This window comes from Coffea arabica, chromosome 11e, assembly GCF_036785885.1.
Source record: "Coffea arabica cultivar ET-39 chromosome 11e, Coffea Arabica ET-39 HiFi, whole genome shotgun sequence".
NCBI lineage: Eukaryota > Viridiplantae > Streptophyta > Magnoliopsida > Gentianales > Rubiaceae > Coffea > Coffea arabica.
The window spans coordinates 17,215,446-17,235,754 of NC_092331.1; the positions used below are offsets into that span (position 1 = coordinate 17,215,446).

Sequence of the window (20,309 nt, forward strand, 5' to 3'; positions counted from 1 at the left end):
ATAGCTTAATTTTTTTTTTGGTAAAAAAACTTAATGCATTTTAGCTTCAACTTTCATGTCTCATCCCACACGATTAAAACGAGAGAGGTAATGCTGTAAAATAGGTAGAGTTGAGATGAGTTTATTAGTTATTAGTTACTTTTTTCAAGACATAAAGAAAAAGGAAACTGAGGTTTAAAGTCATTTTTATATTTTGTCCTCTAGGATTTGGTCTGGCGGTTGAGGTTGCTGAAGATAGAGCTTTAGATTCCTGGTTCAAACCTTGCTCCCAGCAAGTTGTGAAGGGTGGGGAATAGTCTGTGGAGTCTACTTTCTGCGGGACACCCTAAAAAAAAAAGTCATTTTTATTTATAGTTTGGCTATTGGATTAGGTACCCGCTAAGAGTACACGTGTCTAACTACACGAAGCGCAATAATTATATTATATCTATGGTTAAATGTATTCATTAAGAAGTACTTCCCGTACTCAATCCTACTATGGAGCCCCTTATCAGGGCTCACTCTTCAAATCATAATACGTGTGCCAGAATTTGAAGAGTGAGGTTTGGCAATGGAGCTCCATAGTGGAGCTGAGTATCGGAAGTGGTTAAGAAGTGTCCGATAAACATCCGTTAATGTCTCATTCACAGTACATTTGCGCAAGATTTATTTGTAGTAAATTTGCGTAAGTGCATGAATGATTAACCAGGTTACCATGATAGTTGATGCAGTATGGTAATACTACGACACAACATCATTCTAGAAGATGAAGTTGGTGGTGCGCCATAAACTAATTGAGATATCAATGATACACAAACAAGATAAGGTTTGATCCTAACATACTAATTGACCTACAAACCCGATAAGGTTTGACCATTTCCGTGCTCCTGTTCAGGACAGAACTCCGAACCCTATTATTTGCAATACTAAATTCTGTCGCTAGTTGCACAAAAGCCAGGAAAATGTATGAACAAACTGATTACAGTTGTCAGAAAATTGTTATTTTTCATCTACCGATACAACCATTTGTAATTTAATAATGCAGACGTTGATGTAGATGTACGAATGTATATGCTTTAATCCACTAACCCAAAAAAAAAAAAAATCTCAATCAACAACTCATTCAAGCATTCCATTTCTCAGCTCCTCTGTATGCCGTTCCTTTTCACTCTTCAAAACTCAAACAAGAAGTTTAGAATACCTGTTGTACTTGTATTTCAGGATCTTTTTCCATGGAGTTCTTTGGAAAGCTTGTTAAGAGCACGATCCAAAAAGCCGTTCAGAGTGTGAATCGAACTTCCACTGATGTTTTTGATTCTCTATGTGAGGAGTTGTACCAATTGGAACAGCGTTATTATGATAGGGATAGAGATGCTGCAGATCAAATTCGAATCCTTGAAATTGAAGCAGGGCTGATGAGAATGTTTCAGATGTTGGTGACGAATTGGGATGATGCTGATAAGCAGCGTGGTGCTGGTCAGGGGTTGGGGTCTGTAGTTCGAGATCTTGAAGTTGCATTTAAGAAGGCAATGAATGATGTAAGAATTGCTGCTCGAGAAGAGGTTATTGTAGTTGCAATTTCTAAGTTAGAACTGAAGCATATGTGTTCGAGCCCACAAGTGGAAGCAGCTTATGAGTATGTTGCATCTAACTACTCATTGAGATCCCACGATTTTTTAAGCAATTATGATAACTGGTATAACTTCTTTAACTGTCTACGAATTATTGTTTGGCGGCAAATTGACTTGCTCAGCCATATCTGCCCACAATTTGGTACCATGTATGATATGCTAGAGTGTCTCGGTACTTATGTTGAAAAGATGAGATATTCTTGTCCTAATCTACAAATAAAACTTCGGACTCATTTTGGAGGTGCACTTGTCCGCACAGCGCATTTTTCTTATTTGTGCTGGATTCATCGAATGCATGAAGACAAGAAACGGCAGATGATCATCATGCTTTCTGATCTGTTAAAGGCGTTCAAGCCTAATACGCCACAAGTTACGGAGCTGTGTATCAAATTAACCAGCGATCATTGCTCATGCCACTCTGAGCCATATGCATATGTGTATCTGGTAGAAAAATTTATTGGTTTTCTCATTCCTAAGGAGTGTTCTCGACTTCAAACCTTCTGCAAAAGGCTCAAAGATCTGGTATTCTTTGCCCGTTCCATTTATGTGTCAGATCTCTACAGGGCGGATGATGTGAAGCTGACTTTAATGGAGATTAAAGCAACCATTATCGAGCTTGGATCTTTCGGTTATTCAGTTCATGATAGAGAGGAAACATGGGACACCGATCCTGCATTTTTTAGATTGGTAGAAAAGATGGAGCTTCTAAGGGTAGAGGTCTTCCTGATCCGACTGCTAAACCAAAAAGGCAGTTTAAAGTTCCTTGAGCGTCAAATTGATTCTTTCCACAATGAACTGGAGTATTTTCGAGATTACCAGAGAAATGCACCTGTGGCGAAAACTAAAGTTCCTAAGCTGATTTGGTTGCATATCAGACCTGTGGCTGGGGAGGCTGGCTCTGTTTATCGATCATTTCTTGCCAAGTCCATCACTGAAGACAAGTTCACAGATGAGTTACTTAAGTTGCTAGAGAAGATTAAACTTTTGAAGACGGAGGTACTTTTTGAAGAGCTTCTTAGTAGACACCCAAGTCTGACAGACAATGTGAAGCGCCAAATTAACAGCCTTGGTCATTGGCTGGTAGTCAGCAGAACTTATTTGATGGGTCCGCTAGAGGAGAATGAGAAATCGATCTTGACACAAGTAGAGTCAGTAGCAAGGGATGCAGCTTGTTTCTATTACTCTCTTCTTGAAAATGAAATTACGGAAGAAACAATGAGGGAATTCAGTCATTTGCTTCCTGAGTTAGTTGACAAGATGAAGGTTGTCAATGCAGAGATCAAAGAAATTTACCTACCTCACAGACGGTCATTAAGATCTAATTTTCCCAAGATGGAAGGACTTGGCAGCATTGATTTCTTTTTAGTAGATCTCTTGGAGCAGCTCAAGTCTAAAGCCGGCTCTGTTCTTTCAGTGAAACATAAATTTCATGTCGTTCACAGAGAGATAAAGTTCTTGAGATCATTCCTCACGAACATTGAAGAGAAGTATGATAAGCATCAGGATTTGAAGAGTGTTGCTTCGAGCATTGTACAAGTAACACTCGAGGCAGAATATCTCATTGATTCATTTGTGGCTGGAGATTCTTTGAGATGGTATCATCCATTATGGCTTTCTGATATCGTGGAAGACCTCAAACTTATTAAGCTTCAGGCAAGAAAAACTTGTAAGAATGCACATGGCATCAACATTCATAATGTTCCCACCGCTTCAACAATGGTATCATCACAGGCAGAAATTCGCAAGATTGATGAAGTTGTTATTGATCTTGCTGATGAAAAGAAACTGTTCATTGATAGACTTATAGCAGGATCAGGAAAACTAGGTGTTTTCTCAGTTGTTGGGATGGCTGGACTCGGCAAGACAACTTTAGCCAGGAGGGTGTACGACGATCCTTCAGTTACCGATCACTTCCACGTTCAAGCATGGTGTTGTATCTCCCAAACATATCAGAAGAGAGAATTGCTTCTTCAAATTTTACGCAACATTGTGGAACTTACAGATGACGTGCTCGAAATGAGTGATGAAGATTTGGTGATGAAGTTGTACCAATGCTTGAAGAGCTATAGGTACCTCGTTGTTATGGACGATATGTGGAGCATTGAGGCATGGAATGATTTCAAAATATCATTTCCGAATGACAACAATGGAAGCAGAATACTGATCACGACCCGTCACTCTGATGTGGCTGCAGAAGTTCAAGTAGATGGTACTCCTCATCCTCTTCGGCTACTATCTGATGACGAAAGTTGGGAGCTGTTACAAAAGAAGTTGTTCGACACAAAAGAGTGCCCCATTGAACTGATGGTAGTTGGAAAGCAAATTGCTGAAAGTTGTAAAGGACTCCCTCTGGCAGTTGTTGCAATAGCTGGTCTCCTTGAAAAGACTGACATGATACCTGACAGGTGGAAACAAGTTTCAGAAAGCATATGCTCACAGATTGCCGATGATCCTGAAAGGAGGTGCATGGACATTTTAGAGCTCAGCTACAGGTATCTACCCAACTATTTGAAACCTTGCTTTCTTTATATTGCAGTGTTTTTGGAGGACAAAGACATTCCAGTTAGGAAGTTGGCATGGTTATGGAGAGCAGAAGGATTTATAACAGATTCAGGGGTAGAAAGCATAGAAGATATTGCGGAGGGTTACTTGAGGAATCTGATTGGAAGAAGCCTAGTAATGCCTTCCAAAAGAAGATCACGTGGAGGAATGAAAACATGTCGTGTCCATGACATGTTGCGTACATTATGCATCCGAAAGTCTGAAGAAGAAAACCTTTTGCAGTTCCAAAATGGGTATGATGAACTTTTTGATTCTTCTCATGAGGATATAGACTATGGCGTTGATCCCAATTACATTTACCCCAAAAACACCATCAAATACCAAAAACGTCGGCTGTCTATTTTTTCCAAGAGACATCATTTTACCATGTCAAGACCTTCTGGGCCATTTGTCCGCACTCTGCTGTACTCTGCCACCAGTGATATGTATCCAAGATGTCCCTATGACATCTCCTTCATTTTTGACAACTTTGAACTTCTTAGAGTGCTGGATTTGGAATGCATCAATATGGGAAATTCTTTCCCCACAGGAGTCCTAGTATTGGTTGGTCTGAGATTTTTAGCTCTTTGTGGCGATATAGATAGTATTCCAGCATCAATAAACTATCTCCGGAATCTTGAAACCTTGCTTGTGAAGGGATTGAAAGGTAAAGTATCACTACCTTATGCTATTTGGAGCATGGAAAAGTTGAGACATCTCCATATCAAGAATTATGCTGTCATCACCTTGGAAGATGGTGAAAGCACTGTTTTTACCCCAATACTTAATCTGGTCAGTCTTTCCTCTCCGTATCTCTTTTGTGGTAAAGGTACAGAGAATATCATGAGGAGGTTGCTCAAACTTCGGAAAATGAGATGTCTATTTTCTGAATTACCTGATGATACAGGAAAGTGTAATCAGTTTCCAATACTGAATTTTCTAACAGAGCTTGAGTCCCTCAATGTACTGTACTCAGGCAGGATTGCTCTTTCATGTAACTTTGACTTCCCATTGAATCTCAGGAAGTTAACTGTGTCAAAGTTTCGCCTGCCATGGGATTGTATTTCGGAGATTGGGAGATTACCAAACCTTGAGGTTCTTAAATTACTCTCTAAAGCTTTTGAGGGGAAAGTGTGGGAGATGAAAGAAGGAGAGTTCCTTAAACTGAAATTTTTGAAGCTCGACAGCCTAAACATTGCTGAATGGAATGCCTGTAGTGACCACCTGCCGCAGCTTGTACACCTAATTTTACGAAGTTGCAGGGAGCTCAAGGAGGTCCCCTCTGGTTTCGGTGACAGTTCTACTCTGGAGATGATTGAGGTGCAATTTTGCACAAGCTCTCTTGTGGAGTCTGTGAGACAGCTCCAGCAGGAACAACTTGACATGGGGAATGAGCTGAAGGTCATTGTTGATCGGTCAGACTTGGACTTTTGATCACCACGGTTCTTTCAGGTAAAACTTTGGCATGTTATTCTAATTACTACCGAGTAAATCTATTCTTTTGTTATGACTTTTTATGTGTTAGGCTTTGTATACTTTCTTTGTTACCAATTTTTCTGGATTCTGTGCTTTTTGAGACTTCTTCTATCACCTCTTAAAAAATCATGATTATTTTACTCTTGAATCATTACTTCATAAATTAAGGTCTTGAAGTTATCATTTTCAGTCTAGGTTTGCTTTCACAGTACAGTTCTTAAGTGGTTTTGATCCTGTTAATTGTCAGTAAACCTTTTCGATGACCTCTTAGAAAGAATTAATGTGACCAAAAGAGAAGAATTGCACTGAATGCATTAAAGACAGCTTTAAACACAACTTTTGTTTGAGCCGAATTTTTTCCAGTTGCCAAAATTTGTCTCTTTAGGCCAAAACTTGGGCATTTGCTCACAGAACTAATAGACAAATATCTGTTTCTAGTTGGCTGTGTGGAAAAGAGAGTAAACCTCTCAAGGTCGAGAAAGTAAAAGTCTCAGCAGATGTTGGAAAAAGGGAATCTGAATGATCTTACATCAAGGAGTTCGGCTTGGACGAGAAAAAGCCTCAATCTAAAAGGGTTTTCCTCAATTTTGGCAGCGAAATGCACTTTCAAGGCTGATTTTTCTCACCGCTACTAGCCTGGTTAGTGTTGAAGATTCAGCTTTTGTAGTCTTTAGTCTGTATCCACTTTTTATCAAAATTTGCCTTTCCAACACTTTCCCCTCAAATCCAATCTCAGAATTTTTTTGGGAAAACACAGGCTTTAAAATCTCTTTGTGCTTTTTTCTGGAATAATCAGTTTAGGGACTCAGTTCTGCTGCATCTCATGTCTTTCTTCTTGCTATTCAGATTTTCTTAGGAGTGGCTTTCTACTGTGGGTTTCCTTCCCGGTTTTTGTATTTACCCCTGTTTTCTACAATTCCAGGAGGATCTTTACTGTTGTGGAGTGAATTTTACAAGCCTGGTGGCAATTCTAGAAGATTGTACATTGGAAGAGGCCTTGCTGTCGTTAATATGGTCTTTTGCTGCTTCAGTTTGTTTGGGTTCTTATTGCCTGTTTTCCTCCGAAGGGTCTTCAAGATATATTATTCATCTAGGAATGGGAATAAAACTTTATTATTTTATGGCGGAAACTTGAAGATTTTATATTTTGAGGGACATTGGAAGAGGCCTTCCCCCATAATATGAATACACGTTTGAAAGATTTTGTAAGCTTCCCTTTTTTGAGGAGTCTGGCTTTGATTTATTCTAGCTTACATTGCTGTATTTTGAGAATGGATATTTTGAGAAGTACTTTTGATCATGTTATTGCTTACAGTGTGATCCCGTTTCGGGTTACTGAACTATTTTTAGTATACTGGTGTCACTTGTTTCTTTCTTCCTTTTGTCTCTGCTTGAACGGCTATACCATCTAACTTGAATAGCGATTGCTCGTGCATGATGTTAGGGACCATACGTTTATCTTGAAACAACATTTCAGGATTTTTGCTGAAGCAACATTTGCCAACTAAGCCAGTAGATAAATGCTATGGGAACATTTTATGTTGCTGATTTTCAGGTTTTGATGTCAGGTGGCTTGCTTTCATTTAATTACATATAGAGAAATAAAGGATAAATTCCACATAACCCTCTATGATTTCACTTACACATGGTTCCCTTAACATGTCAAAATATCCACTTCACTCCCTATGGTTTAATGCAAAGCCGAAACTTGATGGAGAATAACTTAGGGAAAAAAATTCACTTTTCATTCTTAAACTTTCGGTTAGGGACATATTTCGTCTCCAAACTTTTAGATGCACTATATTTAGTACATGAATTAATTATTTTGGGTCATATTTAGTCCAAAAACGATAAAACATTCAACTTGGATGGAAAAGACTGACGTGACCATTAATTTTGATTGATAAATTATTTTTACTTAACGGTCACTGCTAATCACGTGACTTTCTCTATCCAAATTAAGCAATTTACCATTTTTGGACTAAATGTGGCAAAAAATAATTAATTCATGTACTAAATGTGGTGCGTCTAAAAGTTTGAGGACAAAATGTGTCCTTAACTCAAAATTTAGGGATGAAAAGTGGATTTTTCCGGAATAACTTATATAATGTCATTAGTTGAAATATCAGTGATGCCTTTACTTAGATATTAAATTGAACAATTGCCTAACCATTTTGCATATAACCATAAGGGATTATGTACATAAATAAAAAAATCACCTGAGGCTAAAGTGATATTCATGCAAATTATAAGGATGTTAAGTGGATATTTTGATTCTATCACACACGCACGTCTGGTAGAATTGCTGTAACGAATGGTGCATTCGGTACATTTTTCATTTACGTTAAACCACATGGCGGTTACGTGACTATATTTAAAGGGTCATCTGCCATCATGCAAAATTGCAGGGGGGTATATGCAATTTACCCAAAAATAAACAATCAAACGGTTTCCATTTTCAATGAGGGCGGTGTAGTTTAACCATTTCTCTTTCCTTGATACTGCTTGGAGAAAACAAAGGACGATAGGGTTAAGGTTGTGCTGCATTGGAAAAGGTCCATTTTCTTCTCGTTTCTTTGCTCACCTACCATTTGCATAGGGCTGCAAAAGAATGCAATCAAACTAGAAAATCTTTTTGAAATTTGTTTATTCATTATTATTGTGTTTGAAATTGCACATAAGTTCAGATTCTTCATTTATCAGATTAATCTCAAACAAGCTTCTACTGAACCAAAGCTGATGAGCTTCAATTCTACATGTATATGTACATATTTATATATATTAATCAAATTTAACACAAGTCAAATTTGAACTTTAGCAAAAATTTCATCAAATGTATATGTATATGTGTGTGCGTATTTCTCAAAAAAAAAAAAAATCTTATTGTGTCTATGAATGTGTGAAAACTATTAGGTTTATTGATTTCCAGTTGCTCTAGCTTGTCTTTACTCTGTTTGATTCTAGGAATTACTGAAAATTTTTAAGATGTGGATTGGAAATGCTGGAATTAGCAATAGATCAAATGTTATGTGAATCATATGGCATTCTGAATGAAGGAAATTTATAATTACAGTAATAATAAATACAGGAAAAAGTTTAGATCCAATATACAATGCCTATTTGAATAAGTTTGGGCCAATCTATGTCTTGCACTTTCATTTAGATTAGCCGAAAGAGAATTACAAAACAATTATGTTCCTGAAACTCTGATAAATTTTAAAAGCGTTGATTATTTGTCAAGATGGGGATTCGGCCGGGCATTGATGATGAGAAATTTGTGAAATATTTTACTTCTGCATGGGATTCTTGTTTACTTAATTTTCACCACTGTCTATTTCATAGACATAGAACTAGTTTATAATTATTGGTTATGCAGGAGTATCATTAATTTTGTGTTTAGTCTTAAGTTAATAATAGTTATTTTTTTAATATTTTTTCAGCTCATATTGGTATAGGCCGAATAATCTAGTTACTAAGAGAGCTCAACAATATCGAATGAAATACATTTACCAAATTAAAAAGGGTCAATTACGAATTGCATACAATCAATCATGTGTTTTTTCATTTATTTATTTTTAAATCATGCATATTAAAACACAACAAAGTTGTTCTAGTAATCTTGTGTATTGTTCCGTCGTCGTATTAGAATCCTATCCATGTCATGAAACTCTAAGTTTAACATGACCCTAATAATAATCCATGGTGTTTGTGTTTGATAAATTTTCGCCCTATGGTGTTATATTTGACATAATTAATTAATTTATTCCTAGCAAGATTATATATATGTATCTAAAATTTTACTTTATTTTTAAATTTTAATAGGCGTGGGTGGGATTTAAGAAGTGGGGGAGGGAGAGGAGATTTGAATTCAAAATCTTTAATTCTTGATGTCCGTAGTCACTAGATTAAAGCTTCCTCTGCAAATTAAACATAACTTGTTAACATATTCACACTAAAACTTAGAACTTTGATCCTTTAACAAATTAATCATGTTTTTCGACCAACCTAGCTATGATCGACACTTAAGTGTATAACCGATATGTAATGTTTGGGTTAAATATTAAAAGTTCCCTGTAGTTTAGCAAATATTCAATATACTTTCCTATAGTTTAAAAACCCAAAATTTTATCTCTCTACTTTATAAGTTTTTGAAATATCAATGGAAATTGTCGAAACTTACGTTGGCAAGCATAATATTACAATTGCCCCCATATAGATAAATGGTTTAAGTATCAAAAATTCCCTATGGTTTATGAAATGTTAAATTTATCCTCTTGTCGTTTCAAAACCAACAATTTCATCTGTCGTGGTTAGTAAGATTTCTAAATTGCAATAGTTTTCATAAAACATAACCAGATTTGTAAGAAACGCATGGCTGGTGCTACATTTTTTTTGTTAAAAGTATTTTTGACGCAAAAGTATAACTTGATTTGCCCATTATACCCTTATGTAAGATAAAATACCCAAAGTGTTGTCCACAGTTGGTCCAAATCTTCTAGAAGAGAAAGTAGTGGATTTGGAGATAAATCAGGCTTCTGCTAGTTCATACATGCTCGTCGTGCTTGACTTGGGAAAAGAGGTTAAAAACTTTAAATTCCATAATTGAATATTATTACATAGTTCATGGGAAGATAAATGATCTATTTTGTAGTTGTACCGAAGTGAAATATACAAAACATATTTCCTGTGTCTTTGGAAATATATTTCAACTAATTGAGGGAGTGGTGGAGTTAGGGATCTAAGTTATCAATACAGACTTTGGATTGTTGAAAGAAGGATACGGTGAAAGTTGTTAATTGGTAAAAAGCCATCAGTATTTGATAAAACTTGTAAACCACGAAGAGTTATTGTAAGGTTCTAAACCTTAGGAAGGTAAATTGAACATTCTCAAACCACAAGGGTGTTTTTGTTATTCAACGTGCTTATTTATATGGTGGCAATTATGATGTTTTGCTGGCGGACGCTAGTTTTGACAATTTTCATAAAAAAAAATTCGACAACTTACAAACAACAGGGAGCTATATTATAACTTAAAAGAGTCAATTCACCGGAAAGCCCATGAAAATGTACAGAAATTATGCTAATTTGAAGAAAAACAGAAAAGAAAAATTCTTTATGAGCTTGACTTGTATGAAGCAAAATTTCTTATTCGTGCATGAAAGGCAATTTTCTTACTAAAACTTTTGAGTGAATGTTTGGAAATTGCTGATTATGCTAAACTAAAGAAAAATAGGAAAAAAAGTTTCTGAACACCAGCTCTTAAAGGAGGTTTGTTGAGACTAACCGAGTTACCCATGAAGGACAGGCAATTTGGTGGGAGACAAGGGTTGAACCCCTGACCTCCCATCCCACCAGGAGAGGTGGTGGCCACTGAGTTAGAGTTAGAATACAAATATGTTCACAGATATTATTTTGTTTGCCTCATGCATATGTTTTGCAACCTTTTTTTTTTATATTTTTAATTAATTTTTTATTTTATATATATCACATCACAAAAAATTCTTCAAGTATAATAAAAAGATAGAGTGAATTACTGTAGTAACTCCTCGTCTTAATAAGTGACTTGCCCATGGGTCGACACTTGGCACATGCTTAATACTTGGAATAAGGAATTTTGCTTCTCTTTTCCATTGCTTCAGCTTCATTAGATATGATGGGCTCGAAACATCACAGTTAAAGTTGAGATTATAGTTAAAGCGGCTGGAAACATCACATTCAACCTTTTCTGGAAATGCTCTTTCAAGACTGGGAATAAATGGGTTTCCTGCTTTTGTTATCCTAAAAGGCCCCGGAGATTTTAAATTATTGTATTTGCTATTTGCCAATGTGGATCGTTTATGTGTTGTCTCATGTTGGCCCATTGAATTACAATTAACAAACTAATCTCCTATTCCAACCGTTAGATGATAGTAAAGTTCATCAGTTAACCAATTCATCGATTTGAAACTCCTTTCCTACAGCTCTCACTCCACATAAAGCCCATAAATCCCAAAAGCTCACAAATTTGTTAAAATTATATCAAATCTAGCACATTCATCATTCAAATCAATTACAAGAAAATAGAATTCTCATACTAGTAATATTGCACTAATCATTTGCATTTTGACCGCATTTTCATACATCAAAGAAAACCTAAAAAAAAATGAAAAATTCTAAACTAGAAATTAAAATTTTTAAAAATTGCCACAAAAATTGTCAGTATAAATATGCCCCTCTCCCACACCTGAACATTATATTATCCCCAATGTAAAAAATAAGGAGTAAAAGAGAAGTAAAGAGGACTTTCCTGAACATGAAGATTAAGGATGCGAGGTAAAAGGCCTTGTGAAGCCAACAGAAGCAAATTAGGCCGCCAAGTTCTATGTCATCCTAGAACTATGAAACTCAATATTGGCAATTCGACTATCTGGCTACGAAATCTGCCCACGCAAACTCTGGAACTGAGTATCTCAATTAGATGGTGAGGGTGGCACGGATGTAGAAGGACCTGTCTTATCTATAGATGGAGTAGCATTTAAGGTAACAGACATGGTTCGAAGTCTCGGCCGAGACCGAGACGACTCGGCCGAGTCGTCACCGTCTCGGTCCCTACCGATACGATACCGTGACGAAACGATACCGAGATACTTGACTCGCCGAGAAATCGGCCGAGACGTCACCGCGACGGATTGACTCGGCCGAGTCACACGAGTCACTCCGAGTTATCCCGAGTCAAGACGAGAAATCGGCCGAGTTACACCGTGACGGATTGACTCGGCCAATTCTTTTGCTATTTTTTATTATTTTTGTTTAGCATACTATTTTTATATTATTAATAATTTTGAAAATATTAAATACTTTAAAATTTGCGTCTCACCGAGATCGCGACCGGTATGCCGAGACCGATGTGGAACGTTCCGGACCGCGACCATGACCGCGACCACGACTTTGAACCATGGTAACAGAAGAAGGTAGAGTGACCCAAGCCGAGACCAAAGCTGTATCTCCTCAGGAGGTACAAACTAGTATTGGTCATTAACACGATGAATAACTCTCATTCGCTCTAAACAAGCCAAATCTAATGGATCCATTGGACAAGCAACATTAACCATCATAGCCTATCCCGAATGAGTCACATATCTGCTGAGCTATATGGCTTATGATAGGGTGTAAAATTGCTATTCAATTCATGATTATTTTTCCTTGATTTTAGCCAAATATTGTATTAATTGGTGGATTCTACTTATACTTGGTTAATGGCGCCAATTGTAGGAAATGAGCAAAAAGTGATAACATGGGCGATTTTCTAGCATGTTAAGAATTAATTTGGTGGTGGCACGGTTAGAATCTTTCAAGTCTAGTAAACTCGAGAATTTTCTGTGCACGGGGACTTTCAAGTTCGAGTCGAAGTCCGGACAGCTTTTGGGTGAAGATTTGAAAGACATTGATTTTCTTTATTAGTTATAGTATTGGATTGGGAAATGTAAAACATTATCTTTTGTAGTATCTTTTCTAATTAGGAAATACGTCTTCATTATTGGTAGTTGATACAAAGTAGGAAACTAAAAGGGAGAATAAGGGAAGCTAGCATCCCGCATGATTAATACTTCGGTAAGCAAGAAACAATTGGTGAGCCATCGTGACTAGTCTCGCGTCAAACAATAGCCGCTTGGCTTTTCTCTTCATCCTCTATTTTCTTTAGTTTTCTTCATTTTTCAAAAGGCTTATGCGACTCTTTTCAATGGAATTGCTGGGGTTACTCTCGATGGAGAGTAACTAATTCCCTTTTTCTAGCCGAGGAACAATATCTGTGAGATCTAATCGTTTTATAAATTTCTTTTATTTATTAGTATTTGTATGTCTTCTGGTTTAATTTCTCATGGTTGTTAGTTGTTTGAATATCAAAGACTTCTGATATTTAATTCAATCTAACAAACTATTATCAGTTAGGGCAGTTAAATCCGTAATTATTTAATTATATTAAATTATTGACAACTAATATGATTGGAGCCATGTTAGGGAGACATACGATCTAATTTAAATAAACCCTGCTAGTGTGTTTGTTAATTAGAATAGGGCTTTTCTGATTTTTAATGCAATCAACAAATTAAATCCTATGAGCATACCTAGGGTTATCTCTTGGTTAGGGAAGTAGTTACTGAGCGTGCCTTAATTATCGAGACACTAAGAAAAAGTTGGTTATTTATCGTTTGTATGACAACTATAACATGTTTATTTGTGAAAAATTGAAATAATTCTTGCATCAATGATTAGTTGTTTGAACCACTCCCGAAGTAATTTCCTTGGCTAGAGCTCGTTAATCCTTGAATTAAGTTTAATTTGCTTTAGCTTAATTATTTTTAATTTGCATTGATTGTTTATTTTTATTTTCAATTATCCAAATTTCCTTAGATTAATTTTCACTTGGAAAGAAACAAATTTTTCTCCTAATCCCTGCGGAAACAACCCTACTTATCATTGAATTCGTTTACATCTTTGAGAGTAGGAATTTATTATTGTACAGGCCCAACACCTATCAATTTTTGGTGCCGTTGCCGGGGAATTGGAATTAGAATATTTGTTTCTTTTCTTATTTTATTTTCTGGTATTTTTGCTAGTTTATGACTCGTTGTTCCCGTACAGGTGATTTAATCTTTGATCCCGAGCTTGAAAAGACAGCACATAGGCTACGAAAAGAAACCTGAATATGTAAAGGAGAGCAGTCATTTACTGCATCTCCAGGGCTTAATTTGGCCGTGGATTTATTGGAATCTGCAAGTGACTACTCAAGTGATTCTGAGCACAAGGAAGTTATCATGACAAATAACAATCGAACTTTGAGGAAGTTGGCTGTCTCGGATTTAAACCAGCAGCTTTTGTGCATTACTTTTCCTGATTTTGCTGAAAATGTAACGTTTGAATTGAAATCAAGACTAATACATCTCCTCCCCAATTTTCGTGGCTTGCCAGGTGAATAACCCCACAAGCACCTGCATGAATTCACAGTGGCATGCACAAGTATGAAGCCACCAGGTGTCACTAGGAACAAATCAAAATGCGGGCATTCCCTTTTTTATTAAAGGGAGGTGCCAAGGATTTGCTATATTACTTGCCAGCAGGGAGTATCTCAATGCGGACAGACATGAAAAGAAAGTTCTTGAAAAAATACTTCCTTGCATCTCGGGCTGCAAGTTTACGAAAAGAGATTTGTGGAATTAAGTAAAGTCCCGAGGAATCTCTCTACGAATATTGGGAAAGGTTCAAGAGATTGTGCACCAGTTGTCCCCCAACATCAAATTAGTGAACAACTCCTCATCCAATACTTCTATGAAAGCCTGCTCTACAGAGATAGGAGTATCATTGACACTGCAAGTGGAGGTGTTTTAGTGAACAAAATTCATTAGGAAGTTTGGGAATTAATTGAGAGCATGGCTGAAAACTCCCAACATTTCGGTACAAGAGAGGATACTTCAACTCGTCATGTAAATAATGTGGGCATTTTATCAATGCAAGAGCAGTTGGCAGAGTTAACTTCTATGGTTCATCAAATGGCAATGAAAAATGTGCAACAAGTTAAGAAATATGAAATTTGCAAAGATGTTAGCCACCCTACCGATGGGTGTCCAATGCTACAAGATGATAGCATGGAACAAGTAAATATGGTTGGACACACGCCCGTGCCCCATAGACAATACGATTCTTACTCCAACACGTATAATCCAGGTTGGAGACACCACCCAAATTTTAACTATGGGGAAAATAAGCAAAATTCTATCCCTAACAGACACAACCACAACACCCATCAAGACCCCAACCCTCTTCATCTAATACAGACACATCTCTTGAGGAAATGGTCAAGGCATTGGTTGCTAACATAGCGCAACTTCAACAAAACATCTTGCAGTATCAGTAGAGGATAGATGCAAGTATACAAGATCTAAAAAACTAGTAAGTCAAATTGCCTCTGTGATGAACAGCCTGAAGTTTCAAGGACTAGGAAAACTACCTTCTCAACCTAAGGTGAATCTAAAGAACGTGAGTGCCATAACCCTCATAAGTGAAAAGAAAATTGAAGGGCCAAAACCTATAGTTCTGGAGGACAAAAGTGAAGATCAAATTGAAAAGGAGAAGGAGGAAGAGGGATTCATTAAAACAACTCCTGAGGTAACTTCCAATCTTGTAATTAAAGTTAAATCAAATCCGACTTCCTTTCCTATCAAGTTAGAGAAATTCAAGAAACAAGATGAAGAGAGGGAGATTTTGGAAGTGTTTCAAAAGGTGGCAATCAATGTCCCTTTGTTGGACACAATCAAGCAAGTACCAAAGTATGCTAATTTTTGAAGAGATTGTGCGTCTACAAGAAGAAATTGAGAGGTGATGAAAGAATTGTGATGGAGGAAAATGTATCAGCAGTACAAAAGAATCTTCCACCCAAGTGTGGAGATCAGGTATGTTTTCTATCTCCTGTCGAATAGGAAACACTAAAATTAAAAAAGCCATGATAGATTTAGGAGGTTCCATTAATGTGATCCCCAAGAGGAAACTGATATCATAATTCAATTAGCTGATCGTACAAATGCATATCCTGTTGGGTTAGTTGAAGATATTCTGGTCCAAGTTAATGAATTAGTGTTTCCTAGGGAGTTTTATATTCTTGACATGAATGACAAACGCTCTCTTAATTCATCACCGGTTATACTAGGGAGATCCTTTCTGAGTACATCTCGTATAAAAATTGATGTTAATGAGAGTACTTTGACGATGGAATTTGATGGAGAAGTAGCTCATTTTAACATTTTTTATGAAATAAAAAATCCTGTTAACTCTCATTTTGTGCTTGCCATTCATGCTACTAATCCCTCTGTGCAAAAATTTTCTGAATTTGATTGTAGGGGTAAATTCAAAATTGTTACGAACAAGTATCATAGGATGAAAGCAATTTATGAGGTGAAAATGAGTTGAAAATTAAGAAGATGGTTGTACTCAATGGCTATTTGAATCCTGGAGGAATGTCACCGATTGCAAGAAAATTTGAATTACATCCACATTGAGAACTGATGCTTCACGTCTAGTCAAAGAAGTTAAAAATTGACACTTATTGAAAGGCAACCCAATTCATTTTCTGTTATTTGTTCATTTTATTATGTGTTTCATTATGTTTGTTGGTTTTTTGGGGCATAAACTAAGAAACAACACCTTAGTGTTGCAAAAAAAACTTATAATAGACTTGTATTGAAGGTGGAAAATGAGCTTATGTTCTACATTCATCAACTCACTATTTATAGTGATTACATGAAACAAACTAACAAAATATCCCACTAACAATTATCCTAAAAATCTCAACAAAATATAATCTTCTTCTACTAGCAAATCTTAGCTAATATATTTGTTAACAAACCAACATGATCTTTGGTTAACAAATATCCTTGTTTTCTAATAACTAAATTATTTTGATATCAAACATAATCTAGCAAAATCGGTAGGAAAAGTTGGCATATCTCAACACTCCTCCTTGCTACTTTTGCTGCAGATTTTTAATTTTCTTCTCAAATCTCTGAACCTTGTTTTGGACAAGGCTTTCATAAAAATGTCTGCAATCTGGTCTTCAGTCTGGCAATGTTTCTTGAGACAAACTTCAAAACCAATACCAAATTTTCTGATGTGTTCAAATGACTCCTTTGCAACTTGAAAGTGGAACTTCCATACGCAATAGATGAACCTGAAGAAGAAATTCGCAATACAAAAAAAGATTGCTACGAGAGACATAAAACAATCTTTCAAATTTTTGTATGGCCTTTCATCAGCTTTGTCATCACCATCATCCTTGGGTAGCTTTTCATGAATTTTCACAATTTAGCCTCCTTCAATTGACTCATCAATGATCTCCTCCTGAATTTTAGCATCATCTGAATTTTTTGGTTCATAATACTGCACCTTAGAATTGTCAATTTCTAAAAAATTCAAAGCAAAATTTTTGCCTCTCATTTTCACTGAGAAAAGTTTATTCCCAACTGAATCATGTATAACACAAGTCCTGTTTTTGAAGATAACAGAATAATTCTTCTCCAATAACTATCCAACACTTAATAGATTTTGATTAATTTCAGGTACATATAAAACATCGGAAATAATTTTGGTACCTAAGCCATAATCAATAGCAACACTACCTTTGCCTTTCACCTTAATATAATCTCCATTTCCAATTCTGACTTTGAAGATTTGCAATTTATCAAGTTTCCTAAATATAGATTCATCATAAGCCATGTGATGAGTGCAACCACTGTCGATTAGCCAAGTTTCAGTACTGGAATTATTGCTTGCAAAACAAGTGGCCACGAAAAGTTGCTCCTCATCTTGTTCATCAACCATCTGAGCATGATGTTCTCTTTTTTTTTTTTTTTTTTGCAAACTCTCTCCATATGTCCCATTTGCTTACAAAACCTATATTGAACGTCAGGTCTAAACCAACAATATATTGAAGGATGTGAGGTTTTCTTACAGTGTGGACACAGAGGATTTCTGCCATTTTTCTTCTCATCTTTGCTATTTTTTCCTTGATCATTTCTCCTACCTTGTCGAATTTGATCCTTATTTGTTGCTTGAAAAGCACCTTCAATGACTTCTTCAGTTCTTATGACTCGTTTTTGTTCTTGTGCCTCTAAAGCATTGATCAATTCTGGCAAGGTCATCTGAGATAGATCCCTTAAATCTTCAAGGGAGGAAATCTTGGCTTCAAACCTTTCTGGTAAATTTACCAAGACTTTCTCCACAACTCTGCTATCCGGAAGTTGTTCTCCAATCAACTTGATTGTGTTCACAATATTTAAGAGTCTATCAGAATACTCTTTAATGTTTTCTGTGTCTTTCATCTTAAGGAGTTCAAATTCTCTCCTAAGGTTCAAAACTTGCATCTGTTTTGTTCGGTCATTGCCTTGAAAAGTCACTTTGAGAGCATCCCAAGCTTCCTTTGCAGTTTCACAAGTCATAATTTTTGTGAATACTGCATCAGAAACTGCTGAATGAATGCATGTCATGGCTTTTGATCTCATTTTGACTGCATCCCTATGGGCTCTCATCTCTGCAATAGTTGGATCTTCCGACAATTCAGGAACATGATCTGTTTCTACCATATCCCAAAGATCATTAGCCATCAAATAGGACTTCATTTTGACCGCCCAGATTTGGTAGTTTTCACCAGTGAAATTTGAAGGATTGGACAAGAAGTTGTTATCTAGCATTTTGATGTTGAAGGCTTAAGTGTGAAAAAGGAATTCTCACCAGGTTCACTAACTCTCAAAGAAACAGGCCCTTAAGATTTAGGCTCTGATACCACTTTGTTGGTTTTTTGGGTCATAAACTAAGAAACAATACCTTAGTGTTGCAAAAAAAGCTTATAAGAGACTTGTATTGAAGGTGGAAAATGAGCTTATGTTCTACATTCATCAACTCACTATTTATAGTGATTACATGAAACAAACTAACAAAATATCCCACTAACAATTATCCTAAAAATCTCAACAAAATATAATCTTCTTCTACTAGCTAATCTTAGCTAATATATTTGTTAACAAACCAACATGATCTTTGGTTAATAAATATCCTTATTTGCTAATAACTAAATTATTTTGATATCAAACATAATCTAGCAAAATCGGTAGGAAAAGTTGGCATATCTCAACAATGTTTATCTTAGGTTTCATATTTAGTGTGTTTAATTTTCATTTTATTTTATGTTCCAATGGTTAGCAGACTTCCTCTCGATAAGACATGCCTACGTCTTAAGGGCACATTGTAATAGTCAAATACCCAACTCTACCATCAGAAGACTACTGCTCAACATGACGCGCCCACGCCTAACTGACTGGAGAGCTCAAGTTTCAATTTCAGTAACTCTGGCAGACAACTAGGCGACAAGACGTGCCCATGCTTTGTAGGCACATGCTAATGAGAAATTGCCCAACCTCACCATCAGAAGACTTCAGACCAACAAGACGTGCTTGTGTCATGTTCCAACGAGGGGGAAGCAAAAAAAAAAAAAGACAAAAAGATTTTTTTCTTTCTTTTCTTTTCCTTTTCTCTTTCTTTTTCCTTTTCTTTTCCTTTTTCCTTTTCTTTTCCTTTCTTTATTTCTCTCTTCTTTTTCTTTCTTCTTTCTTTCTTTCTTCCATCCTTCTTCTCCAGCCAAACCCCATGACCATCACCATTTGCCGTCAGCTGCTTGCCATGACCAACTTGCCACTTCGTCCATCATCTTCCTTCGTTGTACTGCCCCTCACAAGCTACGGGTCTCTTAATTCATTATTGCACAAGTTCATCAAAAGGATGGCAGATTGGCCACCATTTGTCCATCATGTTGTTTCACACGTCCTTTTGCCTCTCCCCCGTAGCTGTTCATGCCCACCTTAATGATTAGGGAAGTTTCGTTATGGCCTTACTTTTCCTTTATTCTTTCTTTCTTATATTGGGGACAATGTAAAATTTAGGTGGGGGAGGGGTTACTGTATTGGTAGTATATGGAAAAGTGCAAGTGTAGGCATTTTTGTTGGAATTTTTTGTTCGAATTTTGTTCAAATTTTACCCAATTTTTGCCACTCCTTGTGTATTTTTGTGGTTATTCTTCATAAGCGATGGTTAGATGTCTCAAATTTTATCATTACTAAGGTTTTATATGATAATGGATCAAGTATAGCTACACTCTGCTAG

The 20,309-nt window shown here is 36.4% G+C and overlaps 2 protein-coding genes across 5 annotated transcripts; both read left to right on the forward strand.

Annotated features, from left to right (window-relative positions):
* Positions 1 to 846: 846 nt before the first annotated feature.
* On the forward strand, positions 847 to 7,002 carry LOC113717146 (putative late blight resistance protein homolog R1A-4). 4 transcript variants are annotated; one of them, XM_072071625.1, is made up of 4 exons: positions 847 to 4,818; positions 4,981 to 5,603; positions 6,066 to 6,266; positions 6,550 to 7,002. In XM_072071625.1, the coding sequence occupies exons 1-2, from the start codon at positions 1,212 to 1,214 to the stop codon at positions 5,583 to 5,585; spliced, it is 4,212 nt and encodes a 1,403-aa protein (XP_071927726.1). In that variant the 5' UTR covers positions 847 to 1,211; the 3' UTR covers positions 5,586 to 5,603; positions 6,066 to 6,266; positions 6,550 to 7,002. The 4 variants fall into 4 exon arrangements, with proteins under 4 accessions (XP_071927726.1, XP_027097613.2, XP_071927725.1 ...); XM_072071624.1 differs by having other exon boundaries at positions 848 to 5,603; positions 6,474 to 7,002; XM_072071623.1 differs by having other exon boundaries at positions 848 to 5,603.
* Positions 7,003 to 15,034: 8,032 nt separating this feature from the next.
* LOC140021172 (uncharacterized) lies at positions 15,035 to 16,568 on the forward strand. Its single transcript, XM_072071947.1, has 4 exons — positions 15,035 to 15,329; positions 15,511 to 15,770; positions 15,950 to 16,054; positions 16,146 to 16,568. The coding sequence occupies exons 1-4, from the start codon at positions 15,035 to 15,037 to the stop codon at positions 16,566 to 16,568; spliced, it is 1,083 nt and encodes a 360-aa protein (XP_071928048.1).
* Positions 16,569 to 20,309: the final 3,741 nt, after the last annotated feature.